The sequence below is a fragment of the Zeus faber genome, assembly GCF_960531495.2.
Source record: "Zeus faber genome assembly, chromosome: 3".
NCBI lineage: Eukaryota > Metazoa > Chordata > Actinopteri > Zeiformes > Zeidae > Zeus > Zeus faber.
Window position 1 is genome coordinate 31,488,755 of NC_137190.1, and position 26,840 is coordinate 31,515,594.

The 26,840-nt window shown below is 43.6% G+C and overlaps 1 protein-coding gene across 1 annotated transcript in view; it reads left to right on the plus strand.

Moving 5' to 3' along the window:
• The window catches only part of LOC307227896 (protein diaphanous homolog 3-like), a gene marked incomplete at its 5' end in the record, with an annotated part of 362,969 nt that extends 336,586 nt beyond the window's left edge, over positions 1–26,383 (plus strand). The window contains one exon of the mRNA XM_079997337.1: positions 25,457–26,383. Coding sequence (XP_079853463.1) covers positions 25,457–25,764 — 308 coding nt within the window. The 3' untranslated portion in view covers positions 25,765–26,383. The remainder of the gene's footprint in view (positions 1–25,456) is intronic.
• Between the last annotated feature and the right edge of the window lie 457 nt (positions 26,384–26,840).

The window sequence follows — 26,840 nt, forward strand, 5'->3', positions numbered from 1 at the left end:
AAATTTCGATTAAATCCACAAATGCAATTAATTATTTGAATAGTTTGACGGCCCGAAAAAATAAAACAATGAAACGAATGAATGTTCAATTAAAAAAAAAAAAAGCTAGCAGCCACCCATAAAGAAGAGATATTTGTTTAAATGTTTAATTATCTTTATTTTATTTCGATTTCAATTTCCGTGTTCAACTCAATCAATAAGGTCAATCAAATCACTGTTTTCGCTCAATATTCTCTTTAATTCTCTGAATCCATCCGTAGCACGATGGGGAAAGTGGGTTGGCCATGCTCTTATTGTTAATCCTGGAGCATTCTAGTGCGTGCGTGTGCGCGTGCTTAGGCTAGCAGCGCTAGTGGCAGAGAACCAGGCGTGCTTTGGAGACATGGGTAGACCCACTAAGGCGTGCTAACGCGATGTCACGCTCCGCTGCCCTCGGTAGTGGCTGGGGTTTCATACTCAGTGGCCAAGGACCGGAGGGACACTTTGTGCCCCCACCACCCCCCCACAAATTCCTCTTCTCAGCGCCCCGACCCCCCTTCTCCTTCTCCTCACAGGCGTATATTTATACAATTGCTATATTCGTCCCTTTTGTCCCTGTTGAAAGTACGAACATTAGGTAAAAGTCGGAAATCAGAGAATTTAGTTTTGTCCTTGTCATCATCATGAGTCAACTTCATCGTGAAATGGCATTGTGTGGTTGTGTGGAGGAATGGGGGGTGGGATGGGGGCCTGTGTGTGTGTGTGTGTATATATATATATATATATATATATATATATATATATATATATATATATATATATATATATAAAATACTGACCCAGTATTACATTTTAAGGGTATTGGAGAAATTAAGAAAATTGACATACAGACTGACGAAAACAACATAAAATAGACTGCTCAGAATCTCGGTTGACTGACAGGTTTGCGTCTGATGATTGGACTCGTGGTCTTTCAGAGTACGGCCCGAGCAAATTATAAAGTAATTTGAGTAAAAATTAAAAAAATTACTTGGTAGTTTGCAATAACCCAATAATTGACTGGAATAAAATGGCAATATACAATACAATAAAACTAAAAATGTACAAAAAGGTAAACACAAAAATAAACAATGATCAATTAAACTTGGCAGTATGCAATAATGCTAATGATAAACGATAAAATATAGACCTAAAATTTAACAAACAAGCAAACAACAATAAAATGAACCTAACCAATGACAAAGAAAACAGTGGTAGTTCTGAAACAATTGCAAACAGGAATAAGCAAATAAAGGAAATAAATGCACCTTCTTTCTCCCGATGTGAATGCCCTGCCACGCAGCATAATTCACTATTATTATTTTTTTCTCTTTGTAGCCCAGCACTTGTTTCTTAAGTCATAAATAAATGTTTTGGTTTGGGGTGTTTTTGTTGCGCTTTCAATAATTCCGAGAACACACAAATGACTATATCTCTCTCCTCAATGTAGCCCCCTAATCAAATAGCATTGAGTGGCTTTTCCCTTCATTAGCACAGGTCGAGTTAGCATTAAGCCGTTTTCAACGTTTAATTAAATCTTATGAAGCACTGAATGTGTCGGGATTACTGCTCATCAACACCAGTCCTTTTCCGGCCCCTTTGATTATGAGCTGCTAATACGTTACCATTAGCGCGCCAAAATACAGGCTTAAAATTATCAACACACCCTAACGAGGGTGCGTTTTGGTTCCCCCTCTCCCAGAAGACCGAGAATCTCAGCTAAATGTATTTATTTGTAATTGTAGTATTCATGACGGACTACTCAGGGCGCCCGTTAGACAAATTAATTAGCCGATGCATTCAAATTCAACAGCGAGTACAATAACTCGCATTCAAATAATCTCTTCTGCGGAAGGCGGACAGCACCTTGACGCCTTGCCCCCCCCCGTCCCAGGGTGAGATATTGCCCGGCAACATGCTTTTGTAGTCCGCGTTGTTCGCGTGGAGGCGGACGCAATACACAAGTGTGAAGATTGATATATATATAGGCGTCAATAAGCCTGCACCTTGACATTATTTATTTCATGATAACATCCCATACTCTAACAATACATATTTAATGTCTTATATAAGCATTCCCTTTTTCCTATCATTACCCCTCTTCATCTGGCTGTTTATGTTATGTACATCAGCCTGTCTAATAAACATCACAGGAGAACCCTAGAAACACTCATTTGTGCCTTGGCATGGGATTGTGTGCACCTTTTAGGTGGGGAAAGAAACCCTACAATGCAGTTTTTACACCCAGCGTTGCTCCTCCCAAAAAAAGGGCTGCTGAGTTCTCTTTCATTTGTTTTAGGGTTTTTCTGTCACGGTATTATTTATCCCCTTTATTCTCTCATTTCTTTCCATGAGAAGACTGGAAGGCGGCGCAAAGGGAAAGAAAGGGCTTTGACATGCGGTACCGCCATCGTGTAACTTCATAGCTTTTTAAACATCTCGCCAAAGGACTGCAGTGGAAAATTAGCCAGCTGATTGTTGTTGATTAATGTGTGTTGTGTCCTTATGAGTAAAAAAAATAAATGAAAAATAAATTAAATTAAAGCCTGGCAGCTAGCACGTTATTAGTGCGCGAGTTGCGCTGTACTCTACATTCGCAGCGCTTCATTAAGGCCGCAACTCCCCTCCACCCAACAAGCTGTAATGTCGTAAAAATTGTGCGACTTGTTTCACAACAAAGCCTGATCACCAAAAGATAAGATAATATGGATAAGATGACACTTTATTACCGTATTGACCCCAATATAAGAGGTTTTTTTTCCTGGAAATAGTGGGGTCTAGACTTTTCGATGTCGACATACGGTAGAACAATAAAAATAAAACTTGCGCATCAGGAGGAAGTGTTGAATTTGTTTCCACACTCCTACAGTACCCTAACCCGGCAAACAATGCCGACACACTGTCCGAGCCACCACTCGCTCTCCATGGCTGATGTAGTTCACTGGGAACCCACAACTTTCCCACATGGCTGATTTAAAAGAAGCAGGTTGGTTTTCTAGCTCCTGTGTGTCAGACTCATTTACACTCGCCATCGTGTGACACTAATCCGCTAAGCTTAGCATGTTGCTTACGGCTTCCGGGTGGAACTCGTGCTTGTGAAATTTGGTTCCGCATTAAGTTCATCGATCTTCGCACACTGCGTACATCATTATTTTCAAATAAAATTGTTTTCTCGACAAAAACAAGATTTGGTCCTCAAAAAGTATTTTTCCAATAATGAGTCTGGAAAAAGGGTTTTCGTCGTATAATCAAGGCCGTTTTATATCCGGGTCAACACAGTAATCCCTGGGGCCTGGATTCAGGTGTTAGAGCAGCAACAAAAACATAGCAGTCAAGAAAGACATGCAATTACAAAGAGATAACGTGTTTGTACACTATCATCAATCTTTACAAAGTAAACGCGCTGTGCTAACTAGTAGCACTATGCTAAATAGCAGCACTGTGCTAACTAGTGAGCCCAATACAGGCAAGTTATTAGTCAGTCTACAGTAAGTACGACTTACAGCATTGTGTCATTACGAATAAAAGTGGCCAACAATAACATCACCCAAAGATTACACTGAATCCATTTTGTCCGTATGCAAAGTTTTATTTGGCACGATAATGTTTCCTAAAGGTTCAAGATCACAGTCTACTTAGGTGTGTCACAATTCGATTTGACTTTCGATTTTAATGTCTCGATGTGATTCGATTATGTATGTATGCATTTTTTTCAGCACCAAAAGAAAAACACTTGTTTTTCAAGAAGTAACTTTTATTTGAATAATGAGCAATTATAAAGATATATATATAGACTTATAATAAAGAATAAGTTAGTAATAAACAATAGGTTACTTATTGCACTAATTTTAAGTTATTCACCTAAATTAGCGCGGAAAAATGGACGCTACTTTTGCCGGAGGGGAACGCGGGTAGTAAAAGGGAAATTTCTAACTGTGTCTTGTCTTCTACATGTATTTAAACACGATCGGCTCAGTTGTCAACTCTGGCCTTATGTGTCTACACATCCGCCATATTGGAGTGTTCGAGATCCGCTGGTGGTTGGGTGCAATGTGTGTTGAGGGATGCGGCGCAGCAGATCCTCCTGCTGAGCTGACCGCAGCTTGCCCAACTCCCAACCATATTTAATGAAAGTGGGTTCGGATCTGGGCGAGCTGCAGACGGCCCCCAGTGCACACTGCATTTGTTTAACTGCGGATCTTTACCGCCCCAATATGGCGACCATGTCAGGCAATATTTCCCAGAGAAATAGAGGGGGATTCGGCAACCTTGCTTGTGATTTCGAAGGTCGAGATCAAACGCTCATTTGGATCGATTTTGGATTTTGAATTGGAATCGTGACACCCCTGCAGTCTACACGTAGGCCCATAGAGCCAGTGAGCCCGCGATGAAGTCAGAGCTGGAGCCTCTAGAGGATGGAATGGAAACTGCCAACTACTGCGTTCTATTGCCCGAGGCGTTTACTGCCGTCAGTGTGTCGAGATATAAAATGGCTGCTAGATGCTGCTGGTGGTGTGTAGTATGTCTGTCTGAAAGTGAGTCAGTAAATGGTAGGTGACTGGGGTTTTTTGTTGTTGTTTTTCTAAGTCTCGCTGCCGCCAGAATGTACGAATACCACAAGAACCACTGCCCCTAACAAGCGAAGGGACGAGCCCTGGATGGCGGCCGTCTGTTTCCGAGTAATGATCTGTAACGACAGCATGCGAAAGTGCACAGGTGCACTAACAAGGTGGCCACTGGCTGCTGCCGTGTAAAGCGCTCTCTGAGGCCACGGCAAAGCGCCACGCACACAATAACGCACAGTAACACACCCTTAGCGCTTTAGGTTCACTCCGGCTCAGTCTGGATTCAATCACTTCAAGGTGAACCAGCCTTAAGTCTATATCTCTCTGAGTAAGAGGCATACACCTGCCACACACACGCACGCACGCGCACACACACACACACACACACAGGCAGGCAGACACACAAGGTCCTGTGGCATGCTTAGTGTGACCTCCGTTGCAACGTACAGCCATCTGTTAGATCAGTTGAATGGCTGAGGGCTGTTTCTGGTCTCTTTCTTTTTGCTAACAATTAGACCGTCTCTGGTACCTGCCCTCGGATCAAGGTGTCATTGCGCAGGCCCTATATAAAGCCACTCACACTCTCTCACAAACAAACACACACACACACACTTCAGAAGCATTTTTGCTCCACTTGTTTTGCTCCACTTCCTCTTCTCTCTATTTAAATGTAGTTAAATTGCACAGAGAGAACGGGCGAGGGAGAGAGCCTTCAGGGCCTGGCTGTCTTCAAAGCTGCATTACCTTATTTTACCATTTCACTGCATGCGGATGACTATGGGCAGAAATATGTGTCAATAGAAACTGAATTTGAATCAGTCATATTTGAATTGCTCATCTTGAATAATTGCATTAAAAAACTGAATTTGAGTCACGTAATTTTAATTTATATTGTTTAACTTGAATGATTGCATTGGAAATCTAAATCTGAATAGCATCATTTGAAATTGAATTTTTAATTGAGTTTGGAACTGAAATCCAAAGAATTTGAAACTTCAGTTCTTGTAATTGAAATTCAGTTCAATGTGCCACACGTACCGGGTCCTTGAAAACTGAATTTGAATCGTGAGAACTGAGTGAATTTTCAGTGAGGATCAAGAGTTTGCTCTTACAGTTTAAGAGCAAATGAATTCAATTTCATGGTATGTTAATGCAAGTATTCAAGTTGAGCAATTCAAATGAAAATGTATTTATATTTTCATTTGAATCAAATTCAGATTCTAGTGACACTTATTTATGCCCTGAGAGGACACACACACGGAGCTGCTGGTTCTAGACTGTAGAACTGCACACAACTATCCGTTCACCTGCCTCTACGTGTATCTGTTTACATACGTTTGTCAAAAGGACAATATTTTGAGTGTGCAGCTGGGTAGGTATATATTTGAGGTCATACGTGTTTCCTCATTTCTTGTTAAATGGCCTTTAATTTCCATTCATTGACACCGGAATATCAACACACACCAACCTGACCTGTGTACCCACAACCTCGATATTGTATTAGAGCTAAGACAGTGTGGAAACACCCTGTCCGGCCGACGAGCTCCCACTGCCAACAGTCCACGCGGTTCGTTGATACACTTTCCCTTCTGTACCGTGTTGACCAAAGCCCCCAGCTTGTATCTGGGCTCCTCCCAAGAGGAGGCTGGCTTTGTAAGCTATGGGCCTGGCTCCCTGATTGCTCTCTGAATTCGAAACCTCTTCCCCGCGCTGGCTTACTGGGATATTTAAATCGACAAAGGCAGGCGGAGTTGGCGCGTTTGATCGTTTTTCCCAACTTGTTGGACATGTTTCCATAACATTCATTCACGCGAGTCCACGGAAGACTTTTTTTTTTGCAGCTTTTAAGCATTAAGGGGCTGAAGGCAGCTCACAAACTAATCATTCATACTTTTCACAGAAACAAGCCGCTGCACAAAAACACACAAAAAGCCCCCCGACTAAAGGATTTTGTATTCACTTAATAGTGAATAATGATTTCACTTAATAGGCTTTTAAAATACTAAACTCTTTGAAATTCAGTGGTCAGCAGACATGGGACCACTTTTACTGAACAGATTGTTTAATAAGTGTTCATATTTTAACTAAATGCAGCACAAGGGAGTTTCTATTATTATGATGAAGCTGAGTCTGGAGAGTCACTTCACGAACAGCAACTGTGATCCGTCAGTTCGCCATCTTGCATGGAGATATAAAGTATGTATATATATATATATATATATATATATATATATAGACAGTATATATATATAGGTGTATACAGTATGTGTGTGTGTGTGTGTGTGTGTGTGTGTGTGTGTGTGTGTGTGTGTGTGTGTGTGTGTGTGTGTGTGTGTGTGTGTGTGTGTGTGTGCGCTTAGTAGTACTTAGCGAGCAGGACTGGAAGTCATGAGAGTGCAAATTATGACCGCTTATAATTACCTTTGCTAAACGGATTGGCTTGACGGAAATTAATACCCGATGCGAAAGCTGCCGGTTCGGTCGAGTCTGTCAAGACTCAGGTATCTACTTTCCAGTCCTTCATACTGTCAGTGGTGCTAAGTTTCCATACGGGGGCGTCTTCTTTGACCGCAGCAGTGGTTTGAAATATTACAGATGGTGGTGAACTGACATAAACTAAGACAGTGTTGAATTTTGAGGATATCAAAAAGATGGATCAACTAAAGTGCCATGCAAAGGAACTGGGATATTGTCCTCCCAGAGTTTGTTGTTTAGTTCCGTAATTGAATAAAACGAAAAAAGCCTGTGTGTCCTGTGTCAGGCTCCGCAGAGCCATTGATACCATTAGATGGTAAATAATATCATCAACCTATCGTGATCAATTCACCTGGACAGACGTGGTCACTGTAAGAGGTTTCCTGTGTGAAAGGAAAACACAGACGAGGAAAAACAAAACACTATCAGGCAATGGGAAGGAAACGCAGCCTTCTGTGCAAGGCCACTGAGAAGACACTCGGACTACACCGGGATGGACGCTATGCTGATGTCGCCCTCACTGCGGCACTCTTTATTTTTCTGAGGCGCTGCTGCCGTTCCCCAGGTGAGAGCCGTGACGGATTCCTGACATCTCCCCTGTCCCCTCCGTCCATTACCCTTTCATTTCCTCTCCTCCTTCTCCACGGCGGCGGGAGGGGTCTCGCTATCAAACGGACAAAATACCTTCGTCAGAAGCCGTGGAACGAGGGGGAGGGGGGTTGATACTGTCACTCTCCATAATCTGGGAGGGGAGAGGAGGCGTGTGTGTGTGTGTGTGTGTGTGTGTGTGTGTGTGTGTGTGTGTGTGTGTGTGTGTGTGTGTGTGTGTGTGTGTGTGTGTGTGTGTGTTGTGTGTGTGTGTTGTGTGTGTGTGTGTGTGTGTGTGTGTGTGTGTGTGTGTGTTGCTGCTGCGTGCGTCTGTCTGCCTGTCTGTCTGTCTGTGTGTGTGTAGGTACATATATATGTGTGTGTGTGTGTATATATATGTATGTGTGTGTGTGTATATATATGTATATATGTATTATATATATATATATATAGATAAATATATGTATGTCTTATACTGTATTTATAAACAATGGATGGCAATGGAACCTTTCCTGTCAGTGTCCCTGAGCAACACCATACTACATTCTCTAACTCGCTCTACCTTGCAGAGATACCTACATGTGGAGGAAAAAACCTTTTTTTTTTTAAACTACACCACCTTGCTATTTAATCCCCAGGCTTTAATCCATCATATATTTCAAGTGCACATGAAGTAGCAACCGGATTCAGTAGAGCGTGACATTTAAACACTCAAATCTGGGTGCCATGATGAATATTGTGGATTGAAAAACTTTGTCTTTTCTTGCCAAGGACCATGCACTCAAAATTTATCACATGGCAGTTTTGGACTCCCAAATGCAGTCCTGTTACCCTGTGTAGCTTTTGTACGAATGCCCGCATCGACCTGCATCAGCCTGAAGAAAATCTCAATTTCTCACCTCAACCATGTGCTATTTCCTCCTTCTGTTTTGCAGTAGCAGTTCAAGCCACTTGCATATTTAAGTGTGGCGATCAAGGCTGGATTAGTACCCCAAGGGGCCCCTGTGCACCGAAGCTCAACCTTTGTGTCATATTTCTGTGAAGCCCGACAAAGAAAGATAAATAGAATAGAAATAAAAGAAATGCATTCTTACTTACTTTTTTTTTCCTCATTGCGGAGGGCCCTTTCGCGCTCAGGGGCCCCTGGGCACGTGCCCAGATTGCCCATATGGTAGATCCGGGCTTGATGGCAATGTGCATTTTCCACTTGTAGACACAGAAAAACAGTCACCACAGGACATCTCCATTAGTTCACTGCCAAGCCAGTTAGGCTGTGCTGTGACTGACGATGACTTCAGGACCCTTTTCTTATTTTTAATCTAGATAGCTTATGCTTGTAGTGTCAGTCACTGTGTAGAGAGAGTCACTTCACCATCTCTCTGCTTACGTGTCTGCCTGCCTTCTCCCTTTCCAGTTAGAATGATCAAATGCTTCAAACTTCACAAGAGTGGAGAGAAGGGGTGGGAGGAAGAGATGAGAGAAAATGCTCTTCAGCAACGATCCAAGTGGCAAATGCAAATGAACCAAATGATCTGACAAGGGGGAAAATGTGAATTCCTCTTTGTAGTTATTTGCAGATGGGGAAGCATAACTGCCCCACACTCTTCTCTCATTGGATCATACCTTTTTCACAGGTGCAACAAAGTGCGATAGCTTGATACGTCTTCTGATCTCTTTCGCCTTAAAATTTCTGTCAATGTTCTCGAGAAGCCATTAGCTCCGTCTCATATTCCCCATGGCGAGTTGCAGAGCCAGGGTCGGCAGCTGGGTAACAGCTCACTGTGAGACTGAAAATGTACTATGTGTTTTAAACCTGTTATGCAGTCGACCCTCATTCATCCAAAACCCAACGATCTCGATGAATATGCATGTAAACTGCTCATAAATCCAAGTCGTTTGTTCATTCCCTGCCAGGAATATGAATAAATATGCTACAGTATTGACTCACTATATGATCACTAAACAGAAATTCAAAGCATTACATTTTCTCAGAAACAAGTATCTGAACATCCAGTAATTCGTACATATGTAATTGTACCAGACATCGCTGATGGGAAAAGGGGAAAAAGTGTGGTCGGGCTGACCGGTGGGCTTGGCTAAGTGAGGTTCTTGTATACGAGCGTCTGCTGTGTGGCATATTTCTAGTAGGGATGCAACTGTACAGTGGGCCCATGGTTCGTTATGTATTATGGTTATGGTATCGTTTATACTATATGGTATCCTTATATTTAAGTTAAAAGGTGTAAAAAATGTTTTTATAGTAGTCTGCCATAAATAACTGGTGTACTGCTTTGTGTGTTTGACTATGGGGGGAGATGAGGGTTCAAATTCATTAGTGGGTTGTTGTAATTTGCATAGGTTCATCTTATTGGAGGGGAGGTGTCCAGGATAGTGGGTAATTGGCCTAGGTGTCTCGGGAGCAGGTTCCCGGTGGAGAGTCAGAGTGTGGAGGGAGGAGAGAGGGAAGTGAGGCGAGTGCCTGGTGTGAGCGTCTGAAGAGAAGTTTGTAATAAAAAGTGACACGGCCATCCCATGGGGTAATTTTGTGACTGGACACCTTTATTGATTGCATTCTTTAAAAACACGTTTATGTATTTTTTTTCTTCGCATAGCCACACACGCAAAAACGTTTGGACACCGCGTGGTTGACATGGCCAGTGGAGCTCCAACAGTGGATTCAATAGGAAGCAGCAATTACGGCACACCGTGCCGGCATGCTGCCCCACCGCATCTGGTGGACTGCTACCTTGATACCTTCTAGGCAGGTCTGCATTCTAACTTTCCTGTGTTACTGTGATGGATGGGTATTTCAATATTCCAGACATTATGAACCCTCAAATCGCTTAGTAACCACAGGCCGCAGAACTGATAGTTTTACGTGGGCAACTTCACTTCCGGTGTCACCGCCGCTCATCACGGATAGACCGCCAGCCCTTGGTAGAGGTCTCAGCAACCCTGAGATCGTACAATCAAAAGGAACGCACTAGAGCTCTCCCACCAGTCGCTTTGTAGCGAAATGTAAATAACCTTTGCCTGTCTGTCCATCCGTGCTATTTACACCAATCCCATTTTCTTAACTTTTCAAGAGAATAGAGGTGGAGCTCTTCAAAGGAGTTCAAAGGAGATGAGGGGAAAGGCTGCATCTGCGTTTTTCCAAGGGGCAAATGCAAATAGAGCAAATGATATGACGCCGGGGAATGTGAGTTCCTCTGTGCCTCCACATCTATTTTTAAATGGAATACAGCGGCGGCCGTCACTTATACTCATTTCTCATATTGGAACCGGAGTGTCTCTATGCTACAACCTATTGGCATCCATCACATTTCTTCACATAAGGGAGGAACTATAGCTCCGTCTCTGAATTCCTAATGATGTTCAAAAGCCATCCAAAGCAGCTATTAGGCTGTTTCCATTGAAATTCCACTCGGCTCATTCTTCCGCAGTGCCATTGTCAGTCGCAGCAGCAGAAGAAGGGGGTACAGCCTGTGAGACGGGACTTGTTTTACATCCTGTAGACGTGTTTTACAGCCGAGCCGAAGGCCCAAGCTGACGAGCGGTCTGGCTTTCAGAGGCGCAGCGAGGAGGAATGCGAATTTTCCGCCTCCTTTATCACGTCCAGTGCCAGGGTTCCGGTGTCCTGTCAGAACGAAACAAGTTTCAGCCTCTTAATGAGGATTCCTCAAAGGATTTTCAGAGCTATCCTATCGGGCGGAAAAAAGTTTGGGCTGTGTCCTCTGACCGCCAGACCTCGGCACTTATCTCCTTGAGATGAGCAATGTCACTCAACCCCCCGAATTTCTCAGCATTAAAGAGGTCTTAAAGGTGTTTACACTCGTGGACTTACCCCAACGAACTTGACGGTTTAAATGCTCGTATCTGTTGGTGCTGCTGTTGGTAGAGGCCACACCATCCACTCTTGGTCATATAGCAGATGAGATATCTGCTTGTCTGTTAGATTGTTCTTGAGGCCGAGCAGGTAGACATGGCATAGCATAGCACAAGTTTTGCTGAAATTGCTTAAGTTCCACTCCTAGCACCAATAATTGGCAGTACTTTGCGATGAAATGCAAATCCTACTGATTCAACCTTCAAGAAGAAGACCTTTATAGCCTGTGCATTTCACAAGACTGTTGGCTTATCTGAGTGCAGTTAGGGTTATTTTAGTGGTATCTTTTGTTTCAGCGTTTTGTATGGGTTGAGTAGAGTATGTTTAGTGTGCTATTTAGAGTGCGTTATAGAGCATATTTAATCGTGTGTTGCTGTATGTGTTCAGCTGGGGACAAGGGAGAGAGAGTGGGGAGCGGCGCGAGGCTCCGGTGATGAGGGCAGCCTGCCATACGCAGAGCAGCGCTGAATGTTAAGTCGCCGCCCGCACAGACTTCTGTTTTACTCTTGAAAACAATCCTCCCCGGAACGCGTCGGCTTCCTAACCGCTCCTTGCCTGGTAGCGGAGTGCAATCGCTCATTTGTAGAGGGTGTGTGTGTGTGTGTGTGTGTGTGTGTGTGTGTGTGTGTGTGTGTGTGTGTGTGTGTGTGTGTGTGTGTGTGTGTGTGTGTGTGTGTGTGAGCTACTTCACAAAACTCGACAAACGCACGGGCATGTTTTGGGAATAGACGGGAATTGTGGTTGTGAATAGCAATTTGCGACTACTGAGTCAGCATTTCGCAAATAAAATAATGTTCCTGTGAATTGAGTCTAATGTCAAATCAGCAAACACAAAGAAGAATTGTATTCGATTCTGTGTCGAACTGCAGTGGCTGTCGACGGGCTTGTTGCTACGTGCAATGGGGAATGTTTGAGTATCTGCATGTTTTTTGCATGGACGTTTGTGTGTGTGCATTTATTAAACATTTGCTATCTTTCCCTTACGCCCGGTGTTTGTTCCTCTGTGCTGGCTCTCCTTTATTTATTGTCAGAGGTTGTGTTCAGGGACGTCCCTCGTCATTTGTCAAACGCACCCGTAAAACACGCTGTCATGACTGACTGGCCGCGCTCCAAACTCATTACCGATTGGCTGACGGAGAACGGGCCACTCTGCCCCCCCCTCGCTCTCTCTCCCTCTCTCTCTCGGGCAGACGTATCAGGTCTCTAAATGCGGTGGCGTCGTTCTTTCTAGCGCCACTCCTCTCCTCGGCTCATACTCAAGGTCACATGAATATGGATTTGCCCTCTCTCTCCCTCCATCCCTCTCACACACACACACACACACACACACACACACACACACACACACACACACAACACATGCATACATACATACATACATACATACATGAAGTTCTAAGATCTAGTCAGTGGATTGTAATTCATAACGTGGGTTTGATCTGGGCCTTCTGTGTGTCTTTCCAGCCCTGTCTGGCCGTAAAAGTAGGAAAGCAGGGGGGAGATGGAGGTTGAGGGGAGGGAGGACACGAGGGATCAAATCAGGTCACAATTTTTCAAAATAATTTATTCGGTTCAGCTCACGCAACATTTACCCGGTGAGGGAAGAAAAGGAACTGTCAAAAAGAGTTAACAAGCTACAAGTTCTTCAGCGCCACGACACTTTCCACGATCAGAATGAAGAAATAGAAACACTTTCCATTACCAAGAATGCAACACGTCAGGAATCCCGATTTTTCTGCGGCTTTTTTCAGCCCAGGCATTGTTTAGCACGCGGAACGTTGAGTTCATTGATTTAATCTATTCTCTGGTCTCTAGTTCAGCCAGCCCCCACTCCTCCACCCTAGACGTCTTTCTCACTTTTCAACCCCTGCAAAGAGACACACATCAGCTAGATTTATTCTTGCCACAAGTGCGACAAGGCTTGCTAACGCTTTGGACCCTCGTGGCACGAGGCCACACACCTCCTAGATTTTTTGACTGTGTAAGGGACTCACCCTGGAAGAATTGCATTGGAAGCTATAGGAGATCACCATTTTGCCGAGTTTAATTTCCGATATGTGACCCACCACAAGCTGACCCAGCACATTTCGGGGCAGACTACTTTTGGCTAGACGTGAAAAACATCGGAAATCCCTTTTGACATCCAAAATGAGATTCTAGCAGATTTATATTCCTGAAGTTGTTTTCTATCTCTCAATGTAGTTGTTTGATTTCGAAAACGTACTTTGATTTCTTAATAACATATAAATATTAAAAAGTTGAGGCTGCCAGATCCAAAAAGCTCATCAACTCGCTGTACTTGCAAAACAGCACAAACGGCGATCTTACCTTCCAGCGGTTCCCTTTGATGCTGTCGTGGACAAAGAGATTCAGGCCTGGGCCTGTGGAAAAAAAAGCCTGGATCTCTGGACAACATTTCTATCTAAATCTGGTTTCAAAATTTGGGAGAAAAAACACTGGAACAAACGAAATCTGATACGATCAATGTTATTGCGTATTGATAAGACAAATACAGCAACAGGCTCGGAGCTAGCCTTGTGAAATTGACTGCTTTATCTCTGGTTGTACTCATCGCTTTACAGTCGTGGGGAGGCTTTTGCTCATTTACATATACATTTACATTTGTGTCATAAAATAAGTCAAAATCCCATTTTCAGTAAATCGCAGTTGTTACCCTTTGTTTACCTATCTTCTGATGTCACTTCCCAGCCAGCCAATTGCAGCCTTCATAGTTGAACACCCTCCCCTCTCTTGGGACAGGGCGTAACTTAGAACTTTCCAGTACAGCTGGCTTCCACAAAAATCGAAAAAGCTGACACTGCAGTCTCGGCTGTCCGTTGTCTGACCTTGGGAGATAATAATCTTTCTGTATTGTGGAAGGTTTTGGCAGCCTCTACTGGTCATAGGATGTACTACACATTGGCTTCCTCTGCTGGAATCAAGGTGTATTCGATTTTGGCTCCATCTGCTGGCCTCAAGGTGTATTTGATTTTAAAGGTAATTTTTAAAGGTTTTTTTAGACACTCAATTTGGTTTTTATCCCATCGGATTTAGTGGAACATATAGTAAGTGTTTCATGAGGGGTAACTCATTTAACCATAACAAAATAACGAGGATAAACGAAAGATTGTAAGTAGTAACACTGGTTATGCTGGATAACATGTGGCTTATAGATAGTAACAATGAGCATGCAGGATAAAATGTAGGCAAACAAGCAGCACGTAAATGGAACTGTAAGTAAGTGCATAATGAAACAACTGTTGTGAATATACAAAACGACTATATAACACAACAAATGTAATGAGTGTAAGAAAAATGCATTTCACAACAACTGTGAGGATCAGTGAATTATGTGAGAAATGCCGGGTGTGTGGTTTGTTGTGCCTAAAAATTGGAGCAGTCATATATGGTTATCAGAAACAGTTTATATAAGCGATAATATTAGTAATGGATAAAAATATGCAAAACCAACTTTTATGTGGCATAAACAGAAAAAGATTACCAAATGACAAGCTTAATATAACAGGTACATAGGAAACCAATCATTTGTGGTGGCTTTTTGCCGGTGAAGTTTACAATGTCCACTTTCGCAGCCGCTGAATGTGCTGCAGTCGTTGATCGAGGGTGAAGATGTACTGGCGCAGATTGTTATTGGCGAGGGTGAGTTTGGCCAGTTGATTTTTGTATAATGCCAGGTGGTCGAAGCAAGCCCAAGATTTGAGGTGGGCCCTTAGAGCCTGGTGCAGTGTTGCTCCCTGACACGTATTTTACATAGATGGATGGCTGTAGCTGGTGGGACACCGGCCAGAAGGGACAGGAAAACTGACATACAGTAGCTGCCACCATGGCAGATCGAGCAAAAAACGGGTCTACTGTGGGTTCTGGGGCCTCCTGTGGGGAGTTGTTTGGAGGCATGGCGTCAGATCAGGAGGTGGATGAGTCGGATGATGGGTCAGAGGACGGAGGGGTCTCATCTAGCCGTCCTGGTCGATGATGGCGTGAGGGGAGGCCGCGTGGACTTGAATCTCAGAGGCGAGGAGAGTTGACCATGCGTTTGATGCGGGGGTGTCCTCTGAGCAGTGGGGCATCAAGGTGAGGGCCATGGTGGTGGGGCAGTCTGGGTCTGGAGCTGGCATGGTTGGTGTTGGGAGCGCGTGGCTCGGTGCTACTGTTGGGATCCCAGGCGCTTGACCAGTTGTAGCCGTCTGCCTTATCGGTCACATCTCTGGTCGTGTCGTGGTCCTTCAAGTGGGACAGGTAGGGTTGCTTTGACCTGGGCACATAGACTTAAACACCTGGGTGAGAAACACACATTTTGACAACATTGTTTGTTCTAGGTCCACGATTGTAAAAGTGGGGTGGAATAATTCTGCAAACAGTTTTGTTGAATAGCCGACTACAATCAGCACCTAAAGTTGATGCATGCACCCTAGTTTAACAACAGAATTATATTATCGTAATGTCTCATATGTAGGGGATAAGTCCATCATCAGGTGTTTGAAAAGAGCACTTGAAATAGAATCCAGAAAACTGGTGGTGGAAACGGCACTTCCTGCATTGTTCTATGCACAATCATCATGTTTACTTTAATTCTGTAACTACCCCCCCTTTTTTACAAATGGTACTCACCATATGTCAAAACAAGCAAAGCAATGAAAATCAAGCAGGGGAGATACGGCTCTCCCTGGGGATCACACAGTACTAAATGGCCCTGCCACCACAAACTTTGTTTTGCCTCAACAATATATCAGTGCGGAATGCCTGTGAGTAGAGGAAAAAACAAGATTAGTGAGGAAACCTGTGTCCTCATCTTGGGAGGAAACAACCATTATTAGACAACAGCAAAATCAGGTGAGGTTGCTTTGTTGGCTCCAACATTTCCCATAGAGATGGGGTCAAGTACATTTGTGTAAATAACACATGTAGGGAGATCAGAATGGAAGGGTTATGACATCAAAACATTAAATGGATGTTCTGTGTATCACATCAACCAGTTACACCGCACCGTATCACATTGGCCCGTACACATTCATAAAATCAAAATAAAACACGAGACAGTTTATGACAGACAAACACAAAATACACAAACACAACTGGTTGTACAAAAAGGACAAACACTATCTTATACAAAAAAACAGATGACGGACAGGCAGACAAAATGAAAATCCTGCTTATAGTTTTATTCGTGAGTGTGTAAATCATCGTAGTTGAGCTGTTCAAGAGCTTCAGAAGCAAGATCCGGGCGGGGCATCGCTGCCAATCGTTATGTGTAGCACCACAGTAGCACCACTTCAAAGTGACAAAAGCAAAGTGAAAGATGCACATGCTGATGATGAAGCGGTGGAGAGAAATGAGCCGATTTGCTTCATAGCAAGATAAAAAGGCTACAGCATGTAATCAATCCATTGGCTCCAAGTTTCTGCGCATAGTATACAACAAGACGTAATTCATCTCCATAAGATTGCAACAACACAGCTAACATAGAGCCATCTCCCTCATCTACAATTTTACAATCCAGCGAACCCAACATGGAGCAGGTGCAAAAGCTTGTTTGAAAGCAACAAAGAAGTTCTCTCATCTAAACGGCTGTGCAAATGCTGCCTCATTCACCGATCCTAAAACAACAGTAGTCACAACAGCCCAGAAAGGCCATGCCAGGGTATGACCCTGAGGAGAAAATAAGTTCTAAAATATATGTCATTACTTAAATAGAAAATGTTATTTTGTGCCAGCTAGAGGGTAAAACGAAACTATGTGATATTTTTGTTCTAAGTAATTTAGGGAGTCCTGTGGATCCATGGCACAAGCAGATCAATAAACTATGAACATTCAAATTTATGTGCTCCCGTTAATAAACTCAAAATCTGCCAAAACAAAATGTCCGCAATGTTGCAGAAAAAACATTACCAAAGGCTCCACATAACTTCAACAATAAGGTAAGTAACTAGAGAGGGTAAGGAAATATAAGGCGATTCATACACTAAAACATTTTAGAATTTAGCGTTCAATACTATATTCCTAATTTATTTATATAATTTGACTTATACCCTTAGATACAACTATAACTGTAAACAAAAAGCCTAAAATCTTCAGCAGTCATCGAGCTAATAGATGCCTGATTGGTGTTGATCAATAACTTATTATCACTATCTTATTATCTCGTGGTCATTTTGTGTTACCTAACTTCTGCCAGTCTTATCTTTTGGCCATGGGGTATTCAACTATAACTCACATCATTCTGCAGTCTGATGAGAGAAAAATTGATAGGTTATTTGGCATTATTGAACACCTTTACTTAAAAAGTTATATATGACGATAACATGGCCAGCATTCAAATTGAGACCATCTAAAACCCTAAAAAGAGATTATTAACATAGTAAACACAATCAATGAAGCAATCACTTTTGTCTTTAATCTGTGCCTAATCCTGTTTCTACTTGACGATTCAATTTATGATTATTATTATTATGACTAAAAAAACACTATTCGAACCATCTCCTAGAACTTTGGAAATTACTTAATGTTAATTTGACAATACTCAAATTACAGACGCAGCTTTTCTTAGAGAACATTTAATAATCAGTGTGATAGTACACTGATTATTAAATGTTCTCCAAGAAAAGCTGCGTCACAGACCGATTGATTAAAAAAACGGCTGCGAACATACACAATTCCACCTCCGGGGATCACAAAGATATAATTTCCAGCAGGACTTGTGGCAATTCCAGAGCTCCCTGTTGGAGCAGAAAAACATTCAGATTACCAGTCATGCAGTTTGATGCTTTGTCTAATGCAGTGGCATTACCGAGTGCAGGTCCAGGGAGCATATTTTGTGAGGGTTGGTTGTGCATTTGCGGCAGTCGGAGGCCAAACGCTTCATGTTGTCAGTGGAGAGGAGGAGCAGCAGAAGTTGTCGCTTGCATTTCAGAACTTTCTTCATTGTTCATGTCGAGTCCTATGTTATCCAGCCTTATGTTATGTTATGTGTTGGCCAAACTGGATCTCTGTACACAAGGTTTTCACAGACCTTGGCAATGCAGGAGTAGAGCAGAATATCAGGTAGATTGGAATGTCCTTCGGGCCTCAATGAAAACCCCAGGGCGCTTAATGTGCTTGCTGCAGACATTGTCACACAGGCAGTGTCATAAAGAAATGGTTGCAGTTTTACTCTGATAGCAATGTCTCTGGTGATATCACAGTAATCATTAAATCAACCTCTGAACATTGCTTCAACAACGAGGTCAATTTAGGAGAATGTCACATGTAAATAAGAACTAGTCAAAATTATTCTGGTTCTATAGGGCACTGTATAATATTTACAATGATGGAGCTCAATAAGGGGTATTGAGTTAAATTTAATCAAGTTTTTTTCATTTATATGCTGGCATGCATTTCATCTCACAACAATTCCAATTGAGGCTATTAACTAGTTTAGTCAAAGAAATTGCCCCCAGGGAATCCCGTGAGGGAGGGAGGATGAAGTCCCCAATAGTACGGATTCAACGGCAAGGATACAGGCAAACAAACAACCGATAGTGATTAACACTGTTAGATGCGTCTGCAGCAAGCTTTGTAAGAACAAGCGAGGCCTAAAAATTCACATGGCCCGGATGAAATGCAGAGAGAGGGAGCATGAAGAGCAGGGCACGGGCACCAGCCCTGGTGAGACGCAGGAGGAGCCCAGCTGGGAATCACCCCACAGAGCCCAGAATCTCCACGCCTTTCAGCCCCCTACTTTCTGCACAGCATCGCAGAAAAGGAGGATTCAATGGCCCCCAACAAACAAAAAGATAGAATGGCGGGAGTTTGATGAGGATGTCTGCAGCATCATCCAGAACACATCCAAGGGTGACGTTGACAGCTGGCTACACAGTATGACATCAATCATCATCAGCTATGCTGCAGAGTGGTTCGACTAGGATGAAAAGGATAAACCTGGAGCCTCCTACACCAAGAACCATAGAGCCGTCCAGATCCAACAACTACGGCATGAGCTTCGTGCACTTAAAAGGCAACACAAGAGTGCAACGGAGGATCAAAACGAACCTCTCGCCAAACTAAGGTTCATATTGCGGAAGAAGCTCATGACTTTATGTAGAGCAGAGGGGCACAGGTTGTGTATGACGCCCTCCCAAGCCCAGCAAACCTCCACATCTGGGGCAAGACTGAAACTCCATCTTGTGCTCTGTGTTCTGGAAGAAGATCCCTTGAGCACATCTTTAGCAGCTGCCCGAAGGCACTTGCAGATGGTCGCGATCGCTGGCGGCATGATCAAGTGCTCAAGGCAGTTGCGGAGATAGTAGCCTCCTCCTCATCCTTTCCAATTCCACCAAACAAGTGATCATGGTGGAACTCACTGTACCCTGGGAAGAGCGCATGGACGAAGCCCAAGAGCAGAAACGCGCCAAGTACCAGGAGTTGACGGAAGAGTGCAAGAGGCTGGGCTGGTCCACCCACTGTGAGCCTCTCCAGGTGGGATATCGGGGCTTTGCAGGCCAGTCTCTATGCAGAGTCTAGCACTAGTGGGCTTGGCGAAGAAGAGGGCCATCAAATCAACCATTGATGCCACAGAGAGGGCCACCGAGTGGCTCTGGCTAAAGAGGGAGGCCCAATGGTTAACCGCTGCTGGGATGCAAGCCGGGGACTGTTCACCCCTGGCTGGGTCGCCTGGGCGAGGGTGTATGATGTTCAAACAGACCCGAAACACCCGATGACCCCAGGACACATCACTGAGGATGCATCCCAGTGCTTTCACAGGAAGTATTCTTAAAGTTGTACTTGCAAATCCGTTAAATACAAATAGCAATAATATCAATAATTCACAAGGACCTTTGAATGCTGTTGTGGCCTTACGTCTTCCCAATCAGACGCAGTCGCTTCTACACTGGTCAGAGGCCAGGCTGCAGTTCACTGGAATCTTATTCAAATGCTTAAAACTGCGGAAATAAAATACTGGATAGACGGGTTAGTTAGTATTCATCAATACACAATTACAACATTCATTGATTCACAAGATATTTTCAAATTTCACATTTATTTTAGCGTTAATTTTTGGTAAGGGAAAGCACACATTCCATCAGTGTCGGCAGTGTACGAAACAAATGCCTCTTTGTTAACCTACTTGCTAAGTTTTATACTGTATATTAACAGCAACCTTATTCAGTGTCAGGTCGAGATTACCTCTGCAGTAAAAAAGTTATACAATGCTTTTTGATTAAAACTGACAACTCACCAATTACTATTTAATATATAGTGTCTAATCTATACTGTTTACTTATTTGTCATATCCTTTATCCAATTTACCAACGCTCAGCAATGTGCCTATCTCTGCAGTAACACTGCTGATCTCAAACAGTGGATCACTAAGACACATGAACACGAAGCAAGCAAAAAAGAGAAAATAAATAACTCAAACTTTATAAACCAGTACTAATGCTTTTCTGCAGCATATCTGCTCTCCTCGAGACTAACATTCCAATAATTTATTGCAAAGCGATAGTGTGGGTCTTCACTGGCCTCACGATTTGATTCAATTACGATTCAACTGTCAATGATTCTCGATGCATCTCAATGTATTGCGCCAGGGAGGGGCTGGCCACGACGGCCAACACCGGGGAAGCAAGCCAGCACAGGTCCTCAGAGGATGCCGTCCAGACTGGCTCCCTTCCCGTGCTGTCCGGTTTCAGAGCCCTCCCCATGTTGACCAACTGTGCGCTCACCTCCAGCGGCGGAACTCGGTTCTGTTGTGGTAATCAGAGGGCTAATGTAATGTATCAGCAATCACCTTGGTGGTAGCACTGCCTCTGTTGTCCGTAATAGTCCGCAATCCCTGTGACAGATGTCCTGTGTCAGACAGCTGGAAATGAGATTCCACTCCTTCCCTGCACCGACTCTTTTTCACAGCCCTCCTTAGTTGGTATGACGGCGCCTTGCTCATGACGCGGCCTTGAGTGCTACACACGTTAGCCAAGAAGCTCGTCACCACTTCCGTAACCTCACTCAGCACGTCCTACAGCGTAGCTTCTGACTGGCAGGTCCAGCACCTGATCACCCACGTCACAGGAGCTTTTCCGGACATGGCGGAGACAACTCAATTCTGTGTGGACTGCTATTTTAATCGATCAAATCTGCAGACTAACAATCAATGATAGGGTCCGGCTTCTCCTTTTTAATTCATCAATATCATTCAATCAATGATAGGGTCGGGCTTCTCCTTTTTAATTCCGTGCAGGCTGTTATTTTAATCACTATAAAATCCGCAAACTAAAAATTTGTGGTATGGTCCGGCTTTTTTATAATTCCATGTAGGCCTAAATCCATACTCATTATCCCTCGACCATCGACATCCGCATCGCGATGCATCTTAAAATGGAGAAATTTGCACACCACTAATAAAGTGAGCAATTTTTCCCAATTCACGTTGATTAATTTAGTTGTATTCATTTGGAATGCTTTGCGATCAAATATATTAACAAAGCACAAACTACAGTTCTGAAAACAAACACTGAACGTTCTTCTCACCTCCACCAAATTTGCATTAATGTACCAACCAACACTTTTCCAGCAACTTAATATCTGCTACAACACACCACACCACTGTGATCAATATCACAATCATCTCTCTCACAATAATCTGACAGTGCAAACTGTTCAGTATCTATTTTTACTGTCTCAGCATAGACTAGTATTGTTAACTGGCACTTTTAATTTGATTTTAATTGAGTGTGCTAAACGCCACTAGTTAACCATAATCACACAGCACCATTCGACTATTGGTTGAATCAGTCAGTCCTGCAGCTTCCTTTGTTGCTATTTCTTTCCCTTTTCTTTGGTCTCTGTTCCCTGGCTTCACATTACCCTCCATCACTATTTTTCGTACTGCTCTTACCGTTTGCTGGTGATTACTTCCCTCCTTTGAACCAACTTAGCACTTCACTTCCTTTCTCTCTCTTCCCTGCGCTCTTGTCACCCATGTCTTTGGCTTTGTGATGTTTTATGTTGGTCTCCATCTCGTTACAACACGGCATGTTAAAATTGCCCTCTTTTGGCCACTGTGGGATTCTGTCATGCCATTTGTTCTTGCAGTTTTGAATTATTTTTTTTTGTGATCCGGATGAGCTCCGCTGGGGACCCCTTCCCCCTGCCATCCACCAATCCCCCTTTGCTCCTACCCTTGGCCCGCCCCCATATCCCTATCGTGCGCCGCTCGATTGAGACCTAAGTTTTTCTGGTTCCTTGTCTAGCTCCCTTGTTTTAATGAGAACAATTACTGTCAACAATTGTTGCTTTTGAATTTATTCCCTCCCCGGGGGTTATATTCTGACCCTACTGCCCCATCTTCCTTTTGGGGTGTCTGACCATGTGTGTCCACTTGCCCGTCTTGCACCTGGCTTGCCTGGGACAGACGGTGATACTCGGCTGTGGATTTGGAATCTGTCTATCACGGCCCTCTATAGCAAACCCCTCCGGTACGGTGGCTGCTGTCAGATTGTTGCGCAGCTGTTCTAATACTTGTTTATTTATTTATTTATTTACATTTATTAATTTATTTATATATTTTTTCTTATTTTTGTCCACCAGTCAGGCAACGTTTGCTCCCAGGGAACGTTTGGGACGTTCTTTTCTGTCCTCATCCTACATGATGTGTGACGAGGACCCTATTGTTAGTGCTCTGTTTATTGGGGTCGAATGTAGAACGAGGAACCTATTGTAAATGCTCTGTTTATCAGGGTCCTCGTGCTACAGGATGTATTATATGGCTCCTGTGCATGGGCGTGGCAAAATGGCCGACCACACCCACTCAAAAAATCAAACATATTCATTTTTTACCCCAAAAACTCACGAAATTCAGTACACTTATGTAACATCACTAGGCTTAAAAAAAAAAAAAGGTTTTGCTGACATTACCGAAACCCAACAGGAAGTTAGCCGTATTGGATTAAATGTGTCACCTTTTGGTCATTTTCATGCTTTGTAGTTCCTTGAACTCCTCCTCGGCGATTTACTGATCGACTTCACACTTGGGGAGTGTCTGCAAGACACCTTCACGGTGAAAAGTTATTAAAAGATTTTGTTTTCATCACACAATGTGGGCGTGGCTATGCGTTGATTTTCATGTTCTAAAACAACCTGTATTTTCGTGATAATTTAGGCACTTTTTATGCTTTGTACTTTGGCGAAGTCCTCCGAAGCGATTTATCGGATTGACTTCTAATTTGGCGAGTGTCTACAAGACACCTTAGGGATTTATCAATAGATCATTTTTTCGTCACTCGATGTGAGCATAGCAACGCTTTGAATTACATGTTTGAAAAAACGCTCTGTTTACGTGACTTTTGGGGCTTTAAGAAACTTGAAAACTCACTAAACTTTTCACACTCGTCAGTCCTGGTGTGTCATTTGTTTATCTTATGGGCCCCATGCATGTTCCCTCGAAGAAAAAAAATCAAACCTATTTACTTTTTTCCACGAAAACTCACGAAATTCGATTTACCTATGTCACATCATTAGACTTGAAAAAAAATATATATATATATATTGCCGCCATGACCGAAACCCAACAGGAAGTTGGTGTGTAAGGTGTAATTTTAGTCACTTTTGGTCATTTTCATCCTTTGTACTTTCACAAACTCCTCCTAGGCGATTTATCGGATCAACTTCAAACTTGACGAGTGTCTACAAGACACCTTCACGATTAAAAGTTAATAAAATATTTAGTTTTCGTCACACGGTGTGTGCGTGGCAATGTGTTGAATTTCATATTTCAAAGCAATGCTGTGTTTTCATGATACTTTAGGCAGTTTTTATGCTTTGTACTTTCGCAAACTCCTCCTGGGCGATTTGTGGGACCGACTTCAAACGTGGAGGGTGTCTTCAGGAGACCTGCTCATTTTCATGCTCCGTACTTTCGCGGACTCCTCCTAGGCGATATTCCAGATCTTACCGACACTTGCACTTCGAGAACCCGATACGCACTGCATGCAGCTTTAATTACACATTGTGACCCCATTCTATGGTTCAGTAAAAAGTCCTCTGTAATGAAATGCTGAGCGGGACATTAGTTCGAACCCCCTCTCCTGTCTCTGCATGGAACGAGAGAACAGACCAGCTCCTTTTCCCATGCAACAACCAGAAACATAGCGATTCCTCCTCGGCATAAGCAAGCTCCAATGCCCTGTGTGCAGCCATGTTTGCTGTCTAGCGCTGTTCTTCATTTACTACTTCCTGCCTCAGACGGTACTTTCTCTCCTGTGTGTGTGTGTGTGTGTGTGTGTGTGTGTGTGTGTGTGTGTGTGTGTGTGTGTGTGTGTGTGTGTGTGTGTGTGTGTGTGTGTGTGTGTGCGTGTCTCTCTCTCTAACATCATCACGTTTCCTTGTTCTAACCTCGTTGCTCTACTGCTGTGCACCTCAATGTGTTGCTGCTGCTTCCTGCTTGTTTGGTTTGGATTTACAGGTTTTTTTCCTCTCTCTCTCTCTCTCTCTCTCTTTGCCTCCCTTCTTCCCCTCCTCTCTCACTCTCCCTCCCTCTATCTTGCCCTCCCTCACTCTCTCTTTCTGCCTGTCACTCCTCCCCCCTGCCCTTTCCGTCCCTCTCTCTCCCACACTCTATCTCTATTGCTCTCTCCCTCTCTTTCCCTCTCCCCATGCCCCCTCCCCCTCTTCCTCCCTTTCTCCTTCTCTTTCTCCCATCCCCTCTCTATCTCACCCTCTCTCTCTCTCCACCCCCCCCTCCCACTCTCTCTTTCCTCCCTCTCTCGCTTTCTCTCTCTGGTGAACTGCTCTCACTTCCAATTTACTAATAAGTCATTCTGACTTGCATCTCCTAGATAAACGTCTTTACTCGGTCTCGACAATTTTTGTCTCCCCCACCTCATTCTCTTTATCCCTCCCCTCCCCTTCACCCCTCCTTTTCCTCCAAACACAGAAAACACCAAGGCAGCGCTGCAGAGATCTCGCTCCCGACAGAATATTATGGCGGCCCCCTCGGTGGCGACGGTGGCAACCGGGTCGTCTGCTACGCCAGCTCATCACGAGGCCGACGGCTTCCGAAGTAAAACCCCCCAGCGCCAGCACCGCAACGCTCCGCCTGACCGGGAGTGCTCGGCGGCGCAGAGGGAGAGGGTGAGGGAAGCGATGAACCCTACTCCTCCGCCTCCATCGTCCTCCACCCCGGGCGGTGGCAACGGAGAGTCTGACGTGGAGGCACTGCTGGCGAGGCTCAGGGCGCTTTAAGGTTCATCTCCACCGAAACCACCTGCGCCACCCCCCACCCCCTTCGTTCCCCACACTCAACACTCAAGCCACACTCCATGAAAAACCAGCGCATGAGATCTGCCTGAGAAATGACCCTTCAACGACCGCACAACATCACGAGAAAATTAAAATCCTCCTGTAGTAAAACCCTAGTTCGCAATTTTAGCATTTTTTTACTGTTTCCCACTGTAAGGAAGCTTTGCATGTTGCATATGCGCTCATACTAGAACATTGTTTATACGTGACATTCCCAGATGTGTTTTTCGGCTGATTTTTTTGTGAACTGTATTGGATTTTTTTCCTTCCTAACTGGGTGTTCTGGAACACCCTAACAAAGTAGACAATTTGGGAATACTTCAGTGTAATACTGCCATTGCTATTACAGCTCGAAAATTTCCACTAATCCTCATTTTAATACTACCTGGGAGGAAAACGGAAAGTTGTTTTAAAAAGTCGTGACAAGGTTGAGTCGTAGGCTTTTCTTGATACTCGTGTGTGTGTGTGTGTGTGTGTGTGTGTGTGTGTGTGTGTGTGTGTGTGTGTGTGTGTGTGTGTGTGTGTGTGTGTGTGTGTGTGTGTGTGTGTGTGTGTGTGTGAACTTTCCCTTCAAACGCTTTGCCAAAAATATTAGATTGTCACCCCAATTAGCAGGAATACCACATATTCTTTGACAGATATACATATATATATAGTTATATTCCTCTGAGATACAAGTTACAATATCGTTATGCACGTTCCAATCAAAATCTTTAGAAAAGATTCTTACCGATAGTAGGCGTCGATCAGTAGAACTTAGAGTTGCCTTATCTACACTGTTTGTTTGACATGTATATCGACTTTATGTAATATCGCTTTTGGCCTATTTATGGTATATCAGTTGTAACTGTCCTATTTCTCGTGAGGAAAACAAAGCATCGCACTTCATGTTTGTGTTTTCCAAACATTCCGGGAGTGGAATAAAAGGGATTGATCGTCCTCCAGGTTCTTTCATTCTCCTTCTTTTTGTTTCATCACTTTTCTGTTTGTCCTCTTACTCTGCTCTGGACTGTGATACA